At 37.0% G+C, this 21,447-nt stretch overlaps 2 protein-coding genes across 15 annotated transcripts in view; one reads left to right on the top strand and one right to left on the bottom strand.

Annotated features, from left to right (window-relative positions):
* ANKRD13C (ankyrin repeat domain 13C) overlaps window positions 1–9,705 on the top strand; it is a 91,498-nt gene extending 81,793 nt beyond the window's left edge. For 2 of the 7 annotated variants that reach the window (XM_075557292.1, XM_075557291.1), the window contains 2 exons: window positions 2,935–3,035; window positions 9,093–9,705. In XM_075557292.1, coding sequence (XP_075413407.1) covers window positions 2,935–3,035; window positions 9,093–9,223 — 232 coding nt within the window. In that variant the 3' untranslated portion in view covers window positions 9,224–9,705. Of the gene's footprint in view, window positions 1–2,934; window positions 3,036–9,092 lie in introns of those variants that run through there. The other 5 variants (XM_075557293.1, XM_075557294.1, XR_012785998.1 and 2 more) reach the window with 4 other exon arrangements.
* A 10,297-nt stretch (window positions 9,706–20,002) lies between these two features.
* Window positions 20,003–21,447, bottom strand: part of SRSF11 (serine and arginine rich splicing factor 11) — a 39,457-nt gene continuing 38,012 nt past the window's right edge. For 6 of the 8 annotated variants that reach the window (XM_075557297.1, XM_075557296.1, XM_075557299.1 and 3 more), the window contains one exon: window positions 20,003–21,372. In XM_075557297.1, coding sequence (XP_075413412.1) covers window positions 21,175–21,372 — 198 coding nt within the window. In that variant the 3' untranslated portion in view covers window positions 20,003–21,174. The remainder of the gene's footprint in view (window positions 21,373–21,447) is intronic. The other 2 variants (XM_075557301.1, XM_075557306.1) reach the window with 1 other exon arrangement.

The raw sequence follows: 21,447 nt of genomic DNA, 5'->3' as shown, positions 1-21,447 counted from the left end.
TTTGTTTTTCCTCGTAAAAGTGGGTGCTTATTGGTTCTTACATTAATTAGATTTTTATCTAATTATCTTTGGCATTTCTTAGAATAGATGTGTTTTAATTATTGTTTCGCTAATAGTATTTTGGCTCTGTGTTTTGTCATTATTATAAAAAAATATTGAAATTGATGTCAAACTTAAGCTAGTGTTGACTCTGCTTTGAAGTTATGGGGTATTTTCTCTCTGCATTCTTGATCATCCAGTGTGCCATATTGCCTTAAAAATTAAATTTTTTAAAAGTTCAAGACTAAAAAAAAGTCAAAAAACATTTAAATCCCAGAAAGCAGGGCCTATGCTTTCCAAATCCACATATGAGATTAGCTAAGCCCTACCCCACATCTCCACTTTGTCCCCTAGCTTTAGAAAAGTAGATAGAATACAGTACTCAAGCGTTAGTTCATGGAAGATAGATAGGTCTCAATGTTTAAAGGGAGCCAGCAATAAATACATTTCACTAGAAATTAGTATATCTGGGAACCAATTAACTCAAAGATCAGCTTTTTGTATTATGAAGGAAAAAGCGAAGCTGATTGTAAGATGCTATCAATTTTAACAGCTATCTTATGTCAAAATATCAATGTAAAAAACTGGTTATGTTAGAGAATTGAAAAGCAGAGACAATTGGAGTAATTTTCTCTGGGGGGTGGTGGGGGAGATAAAGCAAACACAGCATGTAAATGCCAAAGACCTCATTTTAAAAGAAATAAATGAATAATTACAATAAACAGACATACTACAAATGCCATTTTTAAAGAGCATGCAATCAGTAAACCTGCACGCTATGAGATAAACTGGTTGAAGACACTCGAGTTAAATGAAAAGGAAATTGCAAAAGTAAGGAAAAGAGAATTAATTCAAACAAGTACATTAGAAACTATGAACAGAATAGAACAGACTAGATATGACTGAAAAGTAAAGTTTGATGGATCCTAGTGAATACAGAGCGAAGATTTTTATAAGAAATTACAGTAGCAATAAATACTGTGGACAAAGATGTCTGCATGAAGATCATTGGTGCTCCTGAGCTGGAAAGCCTCTCAAATGAAAACCAAGCAGTATTCAGAACATAATCAATGAATTTTTTTCTGTAAAGAACTAAATCTATAGAATATTAGTTTTCAAGAAACATTGTTACAGAAAAGCAGTTAATTAATTCTACACCATTGACTAAACTAGTGATGCTGTCAATATGCCCTGTGGGTGTAATTTTTAATGCTCTCCAATAAAATGGCGATGTCTTCAAAGTGAACCAGGAACCTATATAAAATATAGGTATATGAATGAATTTGGGGCTGGCACTTAATCATAGCCCTAATGTAATAACATTTATTTCTTATAACATGGCCCCAACTCGATACACACCTTCATGAAGAGATCACTGATGATATGGGTGCTACAGCAACGTGTGATGAAGAAAGCAGATGGTGCCTGGCTATCAAGGAATAGTATCTGGAGGCCTAACAGCTTGCATGAAAATAGCAGCCACCTAAGTGAATATGTCAGTAGTCCACATGGAGGAAACACACCAACCTTTGTAATCCATGGATGCTGAATAATAAAATCAAAATCTATAGGAGGGAAAAGTACATCAGAGCTTAAATTTGATCAGAGCTTAAGTTTTCAATGCCTGGTTTGCAGAAAGATGACAGTGGCAGCCCAAAATCTATTTGCAGGTTCTCCGTGTAAGTCAAGCCCCCCGGGCAGCCCCTCTGACCATATGCAGGGATGTGAGTGTTCTGCGAGAGGACACAGAGCAGTGAAAAGTTGATAATGGCTAATGTAGTCAGGTTACAATGGAGCACCTTATTATTTGAGCTCCCTTTGACCTATTTTAAATTTGATCCAGTTTTTAGTATTTCCTGCTTCCTTTTCAAGTGACATTTTTCTCCTTTAATTTGTCATGCCATTGGGTTTTTAAAATTGTTTTTGTATAGTTTTCCGTACTTGAAATCTAGGATAGGCACATTGATAGACACAGTAACTGGATTAATAATTATCTAGGTGCATGGTATGGGGTGGTTAGGAGGAAATGGGTTGCTAACAACAACAAAAGAAAGAAGAAAATAGATAAACCCCTCAGGACCAACAATGAGGGTCGCCATACCAGGAGGATAAGGGGAAGGTGAGGGGAGAAGGGGAAACAATCACAATGATCTACACATAACCCCTCCTTGGGGACGGACAACAGAAAAGTGGGTGAAGGGCAGTGTAAGACATGAAAAAATAATAATTTATAATTATCCAGTATTAGGGAGGGAGGGGAAAATGGTAAGCTGGTACTGAGTAGAGAGACAATGCTTTGAAAATGATGGCAACAAACGTACAAATAATGCTTGGTACAATGTATATACTGTGATCAGAGCCAAATGAGCCCCTAAAAAATGATTTTTTAAAAAGATATTAATGCTAGAAAATGTGTAAGCTTAAGTGGAACGCTATAGTAACGCCAAATGTTATGTTAACGAAATGTTTGTAAATCTAGGACAGAAAGCATTTTTAAAATTGCTGGAACTCAAAGAATACTAAGCACTTAAAAGCCCTTTCTTAAAGAAATGGACAATGATCTTCTGCCAACAAAATGACTCCAATTAAAGATGATAGACATAAATACTGATTCTATTTAAATATAGAACTCAAGTCATTTAATTGTCGAAATTATATCTGCAGAATCAAAAAGTAAAGTTATATATACCTTGACATAGTAGAAATAATAGAATAAGTAATCGGAGTAGTAGAAATAGTAAAATAAGTACGAGCAAGTGTGCTTTCCTCATATTCAGTAGTTGAAAGTAAAAAGTCAGGTGATCTTGTCTGTGCTTGAAACATGTATTGAAAACAAACCAAAGGACACAAGTCAATAATTTAAACCATGAAAACATTTTTCTTCCATTTTTTCAGATTATTGAATGTTTTAGAAGTAATAGCTCCCTTCAAGCACTTTAACAAACTTAGAGAATTTGTTCAGATGAAGCTTCCTCCAGGCTTTCCTGTAAAATTAGGTAAGAAAAAAATTGAGACATACTATAAGTGCTTATTAGAAATATATAGCTGTTTATTCTTGTTTGGTAAGAAATATACTTTGAAAGAAAAATAGATTTTAGGTACTTATGTTTTTTAAAGTGTTCCTGTAATTGTATGTGTTAATAATACTCAGGTCAAATAAATAAGATGTCCCATAAGAGTACTAACTGGATTTGATTTTAATTACCATATGTACTTGAACATAAGCCGACCCGAGTATAAGCTGAGGTACCTAATTATTACCTGGGAAACCAGAGAAACTGATTGACTCGAGTATAAGCCTAGGGTGGGAAATGCAGGATGTGAATGAACACAGAGACCAGAGGGGAGAGATGGAGCGCAGCCACAGACACATCCTTACTAGTTCAGCTGCCTGTGTAAGTGAATCACTACGGGTGTTTCTGCGAATTGGAGCCGTCCATGTCATAGGAAGGCTCTGATTGGTTAGATGTGAGTAAACAAACGTTCAAAGCCCTGCCGTGTCAGTGGGGCTTTGAATAAATAGTGGAGGAACATCAATCACCCGCGAGATGTTACACCTCGCTGGGGTACCACTGACCCATGTATAAGCTGAACCCCAGGTTTTCAGCACATTTTTTGTGCTGAAAAACTTGACTTATACACGAGTATATATGGTAAATATAAAAAATTTGAAAATATTTAATATATTTATATTAAATTTATTTGCAAATATAAGGTATTATAAAAATATCAATATATTTTAAGCGTGTATGATTGAATTAATTAATGACTCACTGCCATAATGTTTTTAATGTGAAACAGGGAGATTAGAATTTAACTCTACCTTTTAGAAACTGATGTTTTTGACTAGTTGGGATGTTTGTGTACTCCGTGATCAGTCAGATTATACATAGTCTGTATAATGCATACTTCTTCATCTTAAATATTTAAAGTTTGATTTTATTTTAAATAATATTATAGAAACCATAAACTCATTTTTGCAGTTCTAATGAAACTCCCAATTTTATTAGCGAGCGCTCAGAACAAGAGAATATTGAAGGTGTTTGGTTGTTCAATAGTTGGGGACTGATCTGAAATTTGTCATAATACTAAATTTAAGTTTACACATCAATCCTAGCATTTATCCACTATCTTTAGTGCTATCCTGAACACTATCTTATACTGCTATCACAGAAGATTACGAGTGGGTATCTCTATCTAACAGAAATTTATTTTCTCACAGTTGAGGAGGCTAGCAACCTAAATTTAGGGAGCTGGCTCTGGAGCGGTGGTTCTCAACCAGCCTCATGCTGCCGCCCTTGCATACAGTTCATGTGCTGGTGACCCCCAACTATAACATTATTTTCATTGCTACTTCATAACTATAATGTTGCTACTGTTATGAATCGGGCCCCAAAGAGGTTGCGACCCACAAGTGGAGAACCTCTGCTCTCCAGGAAGGCCTTTTCTCAGTGTAGGCTTTTGGGTCAAGTCCTTGTTCTGCACAGTGTTTGGGGATCTCATGTGACTTGGCACCCAACTTCCCATTCTGCACTTGCATGGTTGTCATTAGCATAACAAAAGAAACCTGCTCCGATGGCAGTATACTCACAGGTATACCAGCCTACAACATATATTTGGAAAGGCAATTCAGTACATAACATGCCCAAAGAGTTTTATCGCATTGCTTGCTATGTGCATGGAAGAATCTTTGAGCAAAATTTCTACTTTCTTAGCATTTACATTCCACTGGGAAAATAAAAATATGCAGTGATACCTTAGTTGTGGAACATAATCTGTTTCAAATTCATGTTTGAACAGCAAAATGTTTGAGAACTGAACATATTTTTCCTTTACTGATAATAGAATACCAAATAATTGGTTCTGAGGCCCCCAAATTATACTTACCTATATACTCGTGTATAAGCCAAGTTTTTCAGCACATTTTTAATGCACTTTTTGTGGTAAAATTAGGTGCCTCGGCTGTTTTTTGGGTTGGCTTAGACTCGAGTACATACGGTATAAATTCAGTTTTCCATGACTTCACACGCAACGGTAACAGCCCTAGGTTGTGGAAATACCCCCTAAAGCATCTAAAAACAAAAAAATAGTTCATTAGATATCAAAACACAATATAGTACATAAAATTTTGAAATTATATGCAAAGAGAAAACTCAGTGATTGTTATAACGCATTAACACAAATTGCCTGTTTTCTCAGGGAGAGCAATGCACAGACTGAACTGTCACCCTTTTGTGTCAGAGCGACATGTGACTCACTCATGCCCCTTACAGGTTTTTCACGTTGGATTTTTAGTTCAACGATTGAGCCAGGTTAAGAGCTCCAAACACAGCCTTTTTTTTTTTTATCTCAAAACTTTTCTGTTTGAGTAGAGGAAGGTCCACATTTGGTGCCAAGGTATCCTTGTACAGCATTAGTTTGGATTGTGCAAGGCAATCATTTTTGAGATGTAAAAGCAGAAAAGGCCAGCAAGCAAACACAGAGGTTAAGATACACACCACAGGTAAAGATGCCACGGAGTAAAAGCTGAAAAGACCTTCCCACATTGCAGAGAGAGAGAGAGATCTAACTTTCCCCAAGAACTGGTGCCCTGTATTTGAATGTGTAGTAGCCTCCTGTGAAAAAATAAAGTTTGTTAAAGTTGCTCACTGTGGTGTTTCTGCTGTAGCAACACTGGGACAGGGCATCAGGATGTGTTCATTTTAGCTGATGAAACGCTGAGAGGGTAATTTGTAGTCTCAAATCAATAATTCCATCTCCTACTTCAGTAAACTAGTAAAAGCAAAATAAAGTGAAAGCAAATAGAAGAAAATAAAAAGAAATTAATGAAATTGAAAACAAGTTAGTGAAATTGAAAATTTGTCTTTTGACTGTCAGTGAAATAAACAAACTTCGAGTGAGACGGATAAAGGCGCTACCAATATACAGAATGGAAAGAAGTCAACACCATAGGCCTTGCAGACATCAAAAAGATGATTAGAGAATACCAAACAGTTTGGGCACATACTTTGGATAACTTAGAATGGACTACTATCTCAAAGACATAAATCATCACAACTCAATATGAAATGAAAAATTTGAAGAACATTAGACTCTTAAGAAATTGACTACATGTTAGGAAGGCCCCAGCCCCAACCATCTGCCCCGATGGCTTCACGGGGTCCCACCGGACGTTTTTGAAGACAAATGACACTCTTTAGAAAATAAGAAGGAGGGAACACTTCTCAATTAGTTCACTGAAGCTACCCTGCCCCAAATCAGATGGAAACAGCACCGACCAAGCCAAGCCAACTGCTGTCCACCATGAATATAAATTCAGAAATCCCTAACAATAGTGACAAACAGAAACTGATTGCCATCAACTTGATACTTACTTGTTGTCACCTCAAAGGTGTTAATGTTTATTGGGGCTGATCACTTCATTTTTTTCTCATGGAGTGGCTGGTGGATTTGAACCGCTGACCTTGCAGTTCATATTCCAATACTTACTCAACAGGGCTCCTTAATACACCATAATATATACACACCACTCACCCACCCCTATAACCAAACTCACTGCTGTTAAGTCTGACTCATAGTGACCCTATCGGACAGAGTAGAACTGTTCCCATGTGTTTCTGAGCGGAACCCTATATGGGAGTAGAAAGCCGCGACTTTCTCCTTCAGAGGGGCAAGTGGTTTTGAACTGTTGACCTTTCAGTTAACAGTGCTATGCAACATGTAACCACTATGCCACCAGGGTTCCTTAGAGAAGTTTATTACAAGGGTGGAGTTTTAGATTAGTATTTGAAAGGTAGTATAATACACATTATTAACAGATTAAAGAAAAAGCACATGATCTTATCAGCTAAAACAGGAATTGGACAAAATTCAGTTTTATAATAAAATGTCTCAGAAACATAGGAATGGAGAACTTTCTTATGAGAAAGAACAGAAGAGTATCTATAAAACATATTTAATGGTGAAAGATGCTAAGAAAAATGTTCACTCGCCCTAAGATTGGAAACAGAGTTTATCAATTTTCAGAATCCACACACAAGACAGCTTACAGTTCTAGCTAGTGCACCAAGGCAAAAAGAAGAAATAAAAGGTATTTAGACGAGAAGGGGAAAAAAAAATCGTGTTATTTACAGGTTATGTGTTTATGTATGAAATCTTTAAGATGCTACAGTAAAAATCCTCTTAGAAACTTAAGTGAACTGGGCAAAGTCACAGGATACAAGTTAGAAAAATAAATGATATTTTCACATATTATCATTGAATATGTAGCCAACAAGTTAAAATTAAATACTATTTTCAGTTTATACAAAAATGAAAATACTTAGGATTAAATCTAATTAAGCATGTGCATGGCTTGTATGCCGAAAACTTCACAACAGTGAGAAAAGAAATCAGGAGATAGACAAGAGACTTATACTATGTTCATGAATTGGAAGACTCAGCCTAATGAAAATATCAATCACCAAATGGATGCATAGGTTTAACATAGATCTTAAAAAAATCTCAAGATTTTTGGTAGCTCTAGATAAGGTGATTGAAATTCATATTGAATGGAAAAGGAACTAGCTTCGGCTCTGATTTTTATACGGACAGTAATCAAAACTATGTGGCACTAGCAAGGAAAAGTATGTAGATCAGTTTAACAAAATAGAGATTTCCAGAAATAGACCTACACATCAGTTGACTTTAGACAAAGGTGAAAAGATAATCAATGTTTTCAACAAATGGTGCTAGAAGTTAAAAAACAAAACAAAAAAATCCCTCAATCTAAATTTCACAACTTACTAAAAAATTAAAAATATACTAAATTTATCAAGTGTGAAACGGTGATATCATTGAATAAAAGGAAAATCTTTGGAATCTACTGAGATCTATTTTGAAATCTATAATCTTCAGACTTTTTTTTTTTTTGGAGAGATTTCTTTCCTAGTTTTGTTTTCTAACTGGTTCCTCTTTCAGGAGCATTTCTCCCCTTCGCAGTTTGTTACTCTATTTCATACTCTCATTATATCTGTGAAGCGAACATAAGTTACTCTTCTGCTTATCATCTATGATGACTTTCGGTCTCATTCGTAGTACTGGTGGTCTTTTCACTTGACCCAATCCCAGGCGATCTGGCTGCCTCTGACACCAGCTAGTCTTCCCTTCATTCAGGCGCAGCCATTGGCATCTCCTGTGGATTCCTAGAGCAAATCAAATGCTCTCTGTTTACGACAGTTATACTTCTTGCACCCAGTACTTCAAATTTTTCTTCCAGGTAACTGCATGACTTGCTGCTTGTCTTAGGTCTTTGCTGAGAGACCTTACTTCTCCACTCTCCGTGGACGTTCTATCAGCGACCCATTGCAACTCCTTATTCCTCTAGCCGGCTTTACTTTTCAGCACTTTAGTCCTTGCCATTGCTTCACTGCCTCTGCCAACCAGAATGTAATTTCTACAAGGACACACATCTTTTGCCTATAACAGGGATAAATAAACTTTTTGTGAAAGGGCCATATAGTAAATAATTTTTATGGGTCTATGTGATTTATATCCTAAGAGTATTATAGCATAATGGTTCTGTTGGAAAGAAAAAACAGCCAAAGTGATATTCCAGTGAAAATTCATGGCTACAGAAATTTGAATTTATATAAACTTTCACATTGCAAAATATTTGGCTATTTCATTTTTCTTTCAGCCATTAAAACAAACAAATGTTCGTTCTTCCCAAAACAGGCCAGGCAGTAAGCCATATTCTTGGATTCAGCGTGTCAAATAGATTTTTCTATAGCATGAAATTTTTACTTTCTCTGTAAAATACTGGGACTTAAGCAGGAAAATAGAGTGCGTTTTTGGTGTCATTCTTGGAGTGCCTCGCTGGCTTACCCTTCTTCAAGTCAGACCCTTCTCGAGATGCACGTCCTCGGGATGAGATCGAAGGTCAGACTGATGTTTGCTCTTCAGGGGATGCTTTGTAGTATTTCAAGGAGTATGGACATGTCTACCTATTGTTATGACTTATAGACGAATATTTGATTTAACGATGTTTTTATCAATGTATGTTCACTTTGTAGATATACCCGTGTTTCCTACGATCACAGCCACGGTGACATTTCAGGAGTTTCGATATGCGGAATTTGACAGTGCGATCTTCACTATTCCTGATGACTACAAGGAAGATCCAAGCCGCTTTCCTGATCTTTAACTGATCCGGGAAAATGATTTCAAGGACAGCAAGAGAATGAAGGGACCCCAGAACTGGATCCAAATAAAAAGGATAAACTCAGCCAAGAGAAAGGGAATCAAAGACACTGATTTGACGTATCACTCATAAGATAAATGAAACGGACATCTAATAAGAATTTCTTCATTTCTTGATGTGGCATTTCCAGTCTTTTAAAAAATTTACATAAGCATAATAGTGACACCTTAATAACCCTAACACCTTCTCATGTAACAGCTAAGAGTGCTGACTGTGATTTCTTTTTAAAAATTTTTACACTTGTTGAAATATATATATGCATATAAAAAATATATATATATATATAGAACACTCCAGGACCATTAACATAAATTAAATGTCTTAAGAGATATGAAGTCCTTTTAAACCTGTCATCTTATATTCAAGGTGATATTTATGAATATTCCTTCAAGCTTTGTTTTCATAAAATATAAACTGTAACATTATGTATATTTCAGTCATCTGAATGTTTGTTCAATATAATGAACTAGAAGGAATGCCATTTTCGGTAGATGAATGACCCAAGTGGTAACCATTAAACAGCTGCGTGTGTATGTCGCGGTACATTTCAGAAAGAGCGCTCGCTCTGCAGGGCATAAGGTACCTCCTTTAGCACCTTAGTGCGATTCATTGTGGTGCTATTTGTTTTTACTTGAATTCTTTCTTCACTGGAAAATGTTACTAATCTTCCTTTCATAGGACTTCTATTATTTTTTTCTAAACTTGAGTTTAAAAGTTATTATATGTTAATGAAAAGATATGCTGAGCATGCTTAAAAATATTTACCTTCCAAATTGTTAGCACTTTAAAAAACTCAAAATTTTAAACTTGCTTCTTAGTAAGTGCACAGGAGTCACATTATTTTGTGTATAGTGGACACGAATGCATTGCTGTCAGTTTTTAAAGTAACGTATTTTGGACATCCATACATTATTTCTTTCAAAATAAGATAAAAACATTTTATATGCCAACTGAGTATATTTGCTACCAATTCCAGAAACCTACCCAAGATTGACAATTCCTATGGTTTTATTTTTTAAGTCACAGGAAAACATTAATTTGAATTGCCACTTAAGTGTTAAAATCATGCAGTACCAATTTTGCACATAAATATTTATTCCAGTATGATTTGAAGGTCTAAGAATGAGATTAGGGAGAATAATGTATAACAGTCACTAAGTATCAAGTTGTATTAAGGAGCTTAAAGGTAATTTTTAAATTATGAATCCTGATGAAATTCAGGAACACATCTGTCAAGTATCTTACCGTGATCAATGGTTTACTTTTTCCAGGAGAATTTGAAATAGGTTTAGAGATCTTTATTGAAGAGATTTATTTAAAGGTACAAAGTATCTTTAAATATTTAAATATTCATTTAGTAATAAAACTAAACATATTCCACATACTGCTTTGTGTATGTTGGTTGACATTTTATCAACACCTTTTATAACAAAGGAAAACAATGATACTTCAAGTCTGGTTAAAAAAAAGATAGGCTTTCTTGACTACAAATTTCTTATTTTAGAAATGGCTGTGAGAGCAAGTGAGTCAGATATTGAATTATATTTCCATTGGTTCTGAGATTTGATACACTGAAAGACAGTGATCATTGTGACTTAGGCTCCTTCATTGTGTGGATAAATGACTGAATTTCTGGAATTTGCTGCAGTTCTTCCTAAGCGATGACAACGACAAGAGAAACAATCATAGTTAATTGCAGATGGGAATTTATAGATTTCATACAATCTGGGATGACTTGGCTGGGGTACGTACCCTGGAGGAGAACTACTGAAAATGTTTGCACTTGGATTTTGGTTTTAAGGCATTACTATTTTTCTCTTTTTTTTCATACTATTTTTCTTAAAGAACCATAGAAACATCATCCATTCCAAAATGTCTTTCCTGATCACAAAGGACAAGCAATTGTCAGTGAATAAACTTTAGATATTTCAAACTGTGCCTTTTAATTCAGTTAATGAACCAAACTACATTCTGTGCTTCAAAGGAACAGCTCAAAGCAACCATATATTTTAGTAATTTTACAAGAAAATTTAGATTTTGTAGTAGGATCATTGTGCCTTCTATTTGTGATAGGATTAGAAACCCTCTTAAATAAAACTAGGCAGACCTTAAGCTACTTACAATGCTTAATATTCCTACCAGAAGAATGGAATCTAAAAGAAAGTATTCTTAAATCTTGTTTTCTAGAGATGTTCTATTGTCGAATTTCATAAAAGGAAAGTATAAAATGCCCTGATTATTACAGCTGTAAAGTATTTATGGTGGTGTAGCAAAGGATGCATTTTAAAATTGGTCACAAAGACAGACAAAAACAGAAAGCTGTATCCGCCTCTATTTAGAACTGGTTGTTGAATTTTTGTAAAATGGGCTTTTATGCTACTAATTTACATCTTGTTTCCCAAAGTGGCTGATGCTGCCTCCTGGTGGGGCTGCAAAAGTAGATAACTGCATTTCATCCTGGATTGCAGGTGATAGCACAAACGTTTTGGGCTGCAGGAGGTGGGAGTTGCTAAGTGATTGCCCCCCCCCCCCCCGCCACCCCCTCTTTTTTGGAAAGGGGTTTGTAGGCCAAATGAGTTTGGGAAGATGATTTAGACAGCAGAACTAGCAAAGAACTTGTTTTGAAGCAATGAAAGTAAATGAGTACTTTCAGAAAATACTTTATCAAGGGTTGCTACCCCTCGCTTTAAGTTCCTGTGTGGTACAGTATATGCCTCCCATTTATGGTCATTTTTATCCACTTGAGATAAATATATATCCAAAGTGGTTTTCTTCTAAGCCTTCTGTGTTAGATTGGGTTGTTTAGAGAAACAAGCCCAAAGACACTCATATAGAAGATTATAGAAAGAGTAATTGTACATTAAAAAATCCCAGTCTGTAAGCCCAATATTAGCCCATATTATCTCTCTAATACCCACCCATCCATAAATCCCTGACTTATACAACACATGCAGTGATTCAAAATGCAGATAGAAAAGGGTGCAAAGTCTTGTGGATTCAGTGGCGGTGGAAGCATTTCCAGGGCTCTCCCAAGTCTCAGCATGGCTTGTTAACAGGAAGGTGAAGGATGAGAGAAGAGGGCGTAGCCTGCTTCCAGGAGGCCAACCGGGGAAAGCCAGTTATCAGGGTTGCCCTCCTATTGGCTGTGACCTGATTGATAGGCTTAACTCTGTCCATATGTTGTTACAGGAGCCATGTTGGCACAAAACCTAACTCACTCTAATCTTGAATTTGTGTGGCTTACATACTCTATGGATATGTATAATGAATGTGAACGTGGTCTAAATTTTCATAGAAAGTAAACATCAAATGTTAAGACAATGTAGTGGAGATGTATGTGATGGGCAGTTTCACTAAAAGCACTTAAACCTTGCTTACTGGGTAATACGACACTGCCTCTCCCTCTTCATAATGAGGAATACCCCTGCCTAGACAACAGAGAGACCAAGCTGCAGAATGCATGCTACAGTTTTGCAAAACCAATGAGCTCATTACAAATAACATTTTCAACAATGCAAATGGCAACTATACACATGGACTTCTCCAGATGGAATATACAGAAATCAAATCTGGGAAGAGACGATGAAGAGACAAGCAGCAGCTAACAGGAGGCAAAGGGACGGCTGTGAAATATCAGTTGCTCATGTGTGTGTTCAGGCTGAAGCTATAGAAAATTCAAAAATCCATGTGAGCCAAAATGACCTTGAGTATATTGCATATGAATTACAGAACCATTTCAAGAACAGATTTGTTGAACAGTACTGACAAGAACTGATAAGCTGTGATGACATTAAAAATAAACATGAGTAAAGCAAAAGGTGGTTAAAATGAAAATATCAAAGTGGATGTTAGTCTCTTCTGAGATTCTGAAACTTACTCTTAATCGTAGAGTAGCTAACGCAAATGGAACAAATGAATGAAAACCAAAGATGAACAGATTTCAAAGGACAGACAGCTCAGGAAGAAAATTTCCAAAGAAATGTGTGCCCAGCCCGTGTTAGAAAACCCCAAAGGAAGTGTACACAACATACCCCAGACTGAAAGAACACAGGAAGTTAAAGCCTCAGTTTGCAATATTGAAAGATACCATCAGAAGAAATAGTGTCTGAGGAATTGTATGTTGCTTTCTGATTTGTGTTGTGGTTTGGTTTTGACTATAGTACTGTAGTGATGTCCTTTTTATGAATACTTTTAATTTATCCTAGTCTTTGAATACATTTTTTGGGGGGGGGATACATTTATTTCTCCATCATATTTGATTGCTACTTTTCCTGGCTTTAATAGCTGACAGAGCCCCTCCACCGCCACCCCTTCCCAAGCGCTCTATATGTCACTCCTGTCTTCCAGCTTGGTGTCTTTCAAGAAATGTTATTCTCATTGCTGACCTTTTGTATGTAATTGTTCTTATTTTGGTCTGCTCTTCGAATTTTCCCCTGGTTGGATATCTTGATGTCTACAATATATCAGGGAGTCCACCTTTTGGGGCCACTCCTGAATGAGGTGTATCTTTTTATCCTTCAGGTGTTGCAGATGTTCTTGCAGTAGTTCATGGACTGTGTGAGGGTGTCCCACATAATTCTTAAGCATTTTGGGGTCTTATTCTTTCAGATTGGAGTCTATAGAGTTTGTCTTCTAGCTCACTTTTCAGTTGTTTGTTCTTTTATCGGATTGTATAATTCTTGTAGTGTTTGGAATTGTTCTTATATAGCATGTGAGGTTTCTAGCTTCTCTCACACTTTTTCCTTCATCTGTTGTGCAAATAACATTCCTTTAAATCCTTTTGCTGGCAATTCCATAGCCTATTTCAATTTCAGGCATTTTATTAGGTCTGGTTGGTATTTCGGTCTGTTACTCTTGTGTGTGAGAGAGAGCAAGCGAGTAAGTGGGTATCTTCTGCTGTTTCCCTGGCATCTTGGAATAGCTGTTAGGGGTGTTGGGGTTGTGGGGTTATATTGGAGTAATTATGTCATGTGGTGCAGAAGAGGGGAAGATATTTCATAGGGAATTAGAATAAAACATGCCTGTCTTGCAGTGATGAGGAATGGGCAGTAATATTTTATGGGAAATTTGCAAGAGTAGTGGTCAGCTTTTGGATGTAGAGGACGAGAATTAAGATGAAAAAAAAAGGGGCTATGAAATAAAAGCTTAAAGAAGGGCTCAAGACAGAAGTATTAAAAATAGATACCTGGGATCTTTTTAAGACCCCAGAGATCTTATAAGCAGTTGAGGTCGTATGTTGTCTTACTACTGTATTGTCTTTCAAGGTGTGAGGATAGAGCTGAGATTAAGGCGAGGGGAATGATTTTGGTGCCTGGTATGGTTGGGAACCCTGTATTATTTAGGTTAATTACCCTAAAGGAATATACTTTTAGGGGTTTACTTTTTGGATAATGGAAACAACCAAGATGGGGTTGGGGAGTGGGGTCTATAACTGCCACCTATAAAGGTGGTCCGGGAGGGATTAACTTATATCAGAGGGTAGGGTGCTTCTGTGAATGGCTTGGGGTGCTGGCCAGGGGCTGGTTGGAGTCCTGAGAAAGCTACTGAAATGCAAGGTAGGCATGCGAGCCCCGAGAGGCTTCTGGGCCCTAGGCCTTAAGGCCTCCTCTCAAACTTCCTGCCTGTGCTTTGTTGCAGTTCCATAACTTGTATTGTTAATGGCAATACATTGTGAATCGACCAGGTAAGATGTGTGTTATAAACAAGTTTAACCTCCCTGGCGGTCTAATTATGTCAGTAATTTTGTACCCAAATTCTTCATTTCATAATCAGGGAAAATCTGTATTCTGACTTGACGATGTCAAAAAATGGAGTTGCTAGTAATTTATTGGTGGTCTAATACCATTTCTGCAGGGGTTTCCCCACCATTCCCTTAAGTATTATTTGGCCCAGAAATTTCCAAGTGTCACCTTTGGTCACTAGTTCCCCCCACTTTCTGCAGAGTAGCGGGTTGCTGCTCTTCCTACCGGTTTGTCTCCTTAACAATTTTTCGTGACCTCATCGGTCAGAAATACTTGTAGGTACGCCAAAGTGTTGTTGTGGTCAACGTCTACTTTCATACCAGGTGCTCCAGTAAACGGGAATCTTGGGGGAGGCTGCCTGATCCGTATCACAGACAGTAGAGCACCAAGTTCGCACATGGCTGAGCTCAGGTGCGGAATCGTCAATGTCGTCACTTATCTGATCAGTCATGAACCGCTATTGCGAGTAATTCTGTGTCACTGACATTTATCTGGTCTAAAACTCCTTTTGTGCTAAAGTGACACTTTTTTGATGCCATGGACAAAACATTTGCAGCTAAAATTTTTTCCAAATGACAGTAAAAGAGCAGGCAGGGCACTGGAGACTGATCTAGGGACAAATCTGAGGTGATTTGCCTTGCTAACAATGTAATCCTCACAGGTTACACTATCAGTTTGTGTGTGTGTCTTTTAGACTTGCAGTTTTGAATTTCCCACCCTGTGTGCTGACACTGTACTCAGAACGGAAGGGAGGAGGACACCACTGGGCCAGGGAGCAGGTATGAGGGACTTACTTCTCTGCAGTGCAATCCGGAGCCACTCGGGATTATAGCCAGGGAGGTTTTAAAAAGATCCAGCGACAACTCCGGTACTTTTGAGGTGGGGGGGCGGGGTGGTATACAGAACTGTAGTTCAGGGAAGGGGGCATTCGTTTTGTCAAATGGGTCTGGAGCTCCCCTGGATTGTGTGGTTAGTCTACTCACTCTTTATGCCCACTCCAGGCTGCCCTGTAGTTATCCCCACGTGGATTGGTAGGCTGTGCTATCTCTACAACTGGGAGGTAAGGCTTCAAGGTTATGAGTTCAGAACACCCTTGGATTTGATCTTAGGCTGATAGAGCTGGAGCAGATGTCCCTGCAAGCTCGGCCACTCAACACTCAGAATGGGAAAAATCGTTTGGGAGATTTGGCAATCTGCTGTCTGCTAAAGGAACAGATGTTGCTTTTATATTGAAAACTTTGAGTCTACTTTAATGCTGAGACTCTTGTGGTCTGTTTGGAATCCTTCCCACGTGCACTACTCGGTTGCCATCGTGGTTGTCTTAGGAACAGTGCATGGGACCTTAATGGCTTGTCGTGAAATAGCAGTAAGTTTACATGGAAGAAGCACACCGCCTGTGATCCAAGGAATGATAATTTATCCAAATCCTGATTGTGAACAGCTTCTGGAGAATCCCTTGATCCTGGTTCAGGGATATGAATAGGCTTGTTATCAGAGAGCATTATAAAGCCAATTATGGCCGATGTAGTTAGGTGAAGATGGTCAAGAAAAATCAGATTAAAAAAATTGTAAGAATGGTGTGCACCGAAAGGTTACATCCTCTCACCATACTTAATTCAATCTGTACGCTGAGCACATAATCCAAGAAACCAGATTATAACAAAAATTATGAGGAAGATTTAACTTCTTTATGTAAAGATGACACAAACTTGCTTGTTGAAAGTGAGCAGTGCTTGAAATAATTGCTAACGATCAAGGATTACAACTCAATGTAAAGAAAACGCAATTTTCACCTGGAGCTGCATGCGACTCAGGTCAGTGAAGGATCCCCACATGGCTGGATGGAAACTCCTCTAAAAGCATTCACCTTGACAGCCTTTGAAACCTCACGTTCTCCTGAGGTGCCTCCCGCTACGACTGGGCTCACAACAAACCCTACATGGCCAAGGCCAGCCTTCCCTGGGATAGAAGATAAATTTACTGCCCTGGCGGATGCTGAAGAAAAAGATGTCAAGATTTGCACCGTGTTTGTCTCTTGCAAAGACCAGTATTGGGAGTATGAGAAACAGCTGTAGATTACGAGGACCATCATTCCATTTGACCAGATGACAATAGACATGAACAAAATCTTCCCTGAAACCAAATTAGGTAAGACCAAGTATCCCGACTGAGAGAACACACTAGCCATCCCATGAGAAATTCTGTACAGTAAAATTATAAGAATCCATAAGTGGACCAATGTTAAGATTTAAGTTGTCAAGGATTTTGTCTTGATTGGACACACAATGCTCATGGAAGCAGCCTTTGAAATCAAAAGATGCACTGCATTCAGTAAATCTGGTATTTAAATGGCTTCATATGCATGGGGGAGTTGGCTATTAAGGAAGACTGAATTGACAGATTTGAATTACAGGGCTGGTGAATATTAAAAGTACCACAGACTGCCAAAAGAATGAACATACTTGTTTTGATCAAGTATAGTCAGAATGCTATGAAGCAATGATAGAGACTAGGTCTCACAAATTTTGAACATGTGTTACAAGACCAGTTCCTGCTAAAGGGTATGCTTAGCAGAGGAGCAGGGGAAAAGAGATTCTCTACAGGATGGATTGGCAGTGACTAACTGTAACAATGGTCGCAAGTTCAGGAACAATTGAGGATGGCACAGGATCTGGTACATGAAGGGGTGGGTCCTATGAGTCAGAATCAGCCCAATGGCATCTACTAAGGCACTTAAGGGGATTAATGATTGGCTGGGATGTTTTAAAGGGAGACAGTATTATCAGTGCTGGGGTGTTGGGAAAACAGCAACGGTGCAGCTTCCATTTTGTAGCTATCTGCTAATTCTTATTGTGACGAGAATGTAATCATTACACTCTTTCCTCACAACCTCCTTCAGATTATATGGGTTATGGGTGCTTAGATTCATTATCAAAGGGCTTCCCTAGCCACCAAGGTCATAAAGCACATACAGTCCATGCTGTCGCTACAGCCTGCATTGTATTCAAATTATAGTTCTCTCCAACCAATCATTTAGTCTTCCCTCCCCAACTATCTGTGGATTTCAAGTTTCAATGTAAGCAGATAGTTAGCAGTTTAACACGTCAGTCATATTGCTAAAGTCAAATCTCTTAATCTCTCCAAGTGACTCCATCTTCTGATTGACACTTGACCGTATAGTGTTAAAAATTAATGTTTCTCCAAAATGTTTGATTTGTACTTCAAATATTAGGCAGAAAAAAGACACACACCTTGAAATATAACATTTTGTGATAACTAATAATATATATCCTTTGGAACTTCCTATTTCATTTTGTAACCGACCCAATGCATTAAACAGCAGAGGCATAAACTTCCACTTTGAGTTACCTAACAAAAAACCAAACAAACCTGTACACTGGATTAGAAAAGTGAGATGTAACTATTTGCCATAGATGGTTAGTAATATCTTCAGTGTGACACCTTACTATATTATATATGGTGCCTATTAAGAAACAGTCCAAAATATTTGTTATTTGGTTAAGTTATATCTATACTATGGCATAACAAAATGTTAAAATTGTTAACAATACACTGAGTAAACCAGAATTACCTATCTATAATTTTAGCACCTCAATTAGAAAATAGTGTTTAACACCTATTTTATCCTATTTAGTACAAAGAGGGCTTCAAAAAGTTCATGGAGACAAACAACTGCACAGAATTCCAATATATTTAAAGGAAGCCAATTCTGAGATAGACTAAGTCAGAATTGAGATAGACGAGGGAAATCCGACATCCATTTGGTACTCAGATGAGGAAGGTGTCTGATAAAGCAGGCAATACAAAAGCTGTCAGAGAGAGTGACCAAGTTCAAAGGAACAACTCTAGGTTAAGAGTACAATTAGGTTCAATTTTCTAATAGAAGCTCAGGTTCTCTAACTTTCCCGCAAGTGCTGGCTTTTCTGTTTCCACGTCCAGGGTTATCTACCTGTAGCAAGCTTACTGAAAACTGCATTCACAAAAAGCCTTCTCATATAAACTCATTTATTTTGATAATAGAATCAAAGTAAATGATGTTTTAAAAAGATACGACATACTATGTTTTACTGATTGCGGCATATTTTTTCACTCTCATTTTACATAAAGGAAACCAAGATCTCTCAGCTTAGGCAAAACTTCAAAATCATCCAAATTAAAGAGGCTCGGTATGCAATCACTACCTTCATGCATCACTGAGGCATTTAATCAAATAAAGCGAACAATTTTCTAACAAAACCACTTTTATTTTCTAATTATTTTAACTACCAATACAGAACAAAATTCTAAAGGCTTATGTCCTAATGCACCCCTACCTTTCTGCAAAAAAAAAAAAAAAATGTTCAGTGACTCTAAGTAGAGAGTATAGAGAGATTCCCTTCTTACTTTACAGGCTGTTTCTCGATCCTTTTAAAAGAGTTAATAACTACTTGTAGTCAAAGGTTACAAGTCATAGTAGTATAAAAACATTAGGTTAAACCACATAAAAATTGCCTGGATTTGATTTTGGAAAACCGTGTTTCATGTCAATCTTTAATCAACTAAGTTTTAAAAGCTAAAGTAAATGTCATATGGAGTCAACTTCATTTTTAAAATGCAGTGATTATTAGGATCACCACTAATCCTTAGCATACTAGAGACAAAAAATTTTTGGATAGAAATCTCTAATATGTTATAGAACTCTTAATACCGCTTTTTCACATTTCACTTATTAAAAATTACTAAAACATGGAAAGTTACAAGTATAGTCTCTTTCTCCCTTAATCTGATAACCCAAAACTAATAATTTTATTATAAATCTTGTGTAGTAGTTCACAGTACATACCACTAACAGCTTTAGTTTTGTCCCAGAAAAATCATGTGTATTTCATTGAAAGTATATTTTCTAAGTACAGATGAGCTCATTTATTCACCCTAAAGCCTAGTGTAAATAAATACAAATACAGGTTTATAGGACATGATCGTAAGTTTAAGGGTTTTATTATCAAAGTCTTGTAAAACAATTTCAGAAACTGTACATCAACATGGCACAGACTGAAGCCTACTTTTGTTTTTACTGCACAAAAGTGAAGCTTGAAACTCCTGTAACTAAGAAAACAGTTGTCTAACTACTTTGCATAAACATGGAATCACTGTGTGCATTAAGATTACTACCACAGTAACAGTAACACAAATTTATTGGTTTTATACAACTTGAGATCAAATAAAAAGTACATTATCAAGTCGATTTGTCTTATTTTAAAAGCATATGAAGGTCAATTTAAAATGCACTACACTTTTTCCAACACTGAGCTTAAAACAAATAATAAAAGCAAAATTTTCTGTTACAAATGAACTTCAGGATAAGGATTCACTGATGTTGATGCGGAATAAATTACTCCAAGGGTGGGGCGGGGGGGAAGGAAATCCCAAAGACCGTATGGAAAAGTATACAACTTTTAAAAAATAGGCTGGTATTCACTCACTGCCAAAATTTTATTTGAAATCTCTTTGTAATTAAAGCCTAATTTAGCCATCAAAAAAAGGTTAGTGCATATATAACCTTTCAAAGTTAAAGAAAAGCCACAAAATTTAGCCACATGGCTTATAGGATTATCTATTTCAAATGTTCATTTTCAGATGTAACTATAACAATGTTAATTTGTCATCTCAACAAACAAGACCATAGGTAAGATCCATCGTGTTGAAGGATTTTAATGACATTGAGGATATTCCTGCCACAATTAACATGCAATCAGTGCATTCCCTACATGGCTGTATTACGGCAATGAATCAAATTCTAGAAATACTATAAGTGAACATACTTAATAAAGGAGATCATACAACATAAACAATCCATGCCTGCTGTAGATGCATGCAGCTTTTCACTTTGACAAAGCAGCACCAGAATAGTAAAACTGCTTCTTTTTACTCAATCAGATTTCACCATGACAAGAATAGGTTGCTCATGTTATCATTTTCTATAAGCTTTTGGTGTAAGTAACTAATGTCAATATCAGGAGCTTTATATAACCATTTATAACTCAGAGCTGTATACATCTAGATTTGAGATGAACAAATACAGCATTAAGAAATCACACAAAGGAATGACACTGATGCACGTATACAGTTGAATACCTGTAGAGGCAACAATATTCAGTCACTCATATCCATGTCTTCTTCATGATGATCATCCCCATTCACTTTGGATTCCCTTAGTGAATCACCAGTTCCCTTTTCGACACAACATTCCTTTGTTTTGGGGGAACCTGCTTCTGTTGGCTTTTTCTCTTCCTTTTTCTCCTTCTCGCTGTCATATCCCTGTTCCTCTTCATCGTAATCCCGTGTAACCTGCTTTGCCAAGGAAATAAACAACGTAAATTTCTTCAAAGGAAATTCACTTCTTAAAAGTAACCAACTCAGCAAAAA

This window comes from Tenrec ecaudatus, chromosome 1, assembly GCF_050624435.1.
Source record: "Tenrec ecaudatus isolate mTenEca1 chromosome 1, mTenEca1.hap1, whole genome shotgun sequence".
NCBI classification, from domain to species: domain Eukaryota; kingdom Metazoa; phylum Chordata; class Mammalia; order Afrosoricida; family Tenrecidae; genus Tenrec; species Tenrec ecaudatus.
Note: the sequence above shows the minus strand (reverse complement) of the source record. Positions and strands in the feature narration are given on the sequence as shown.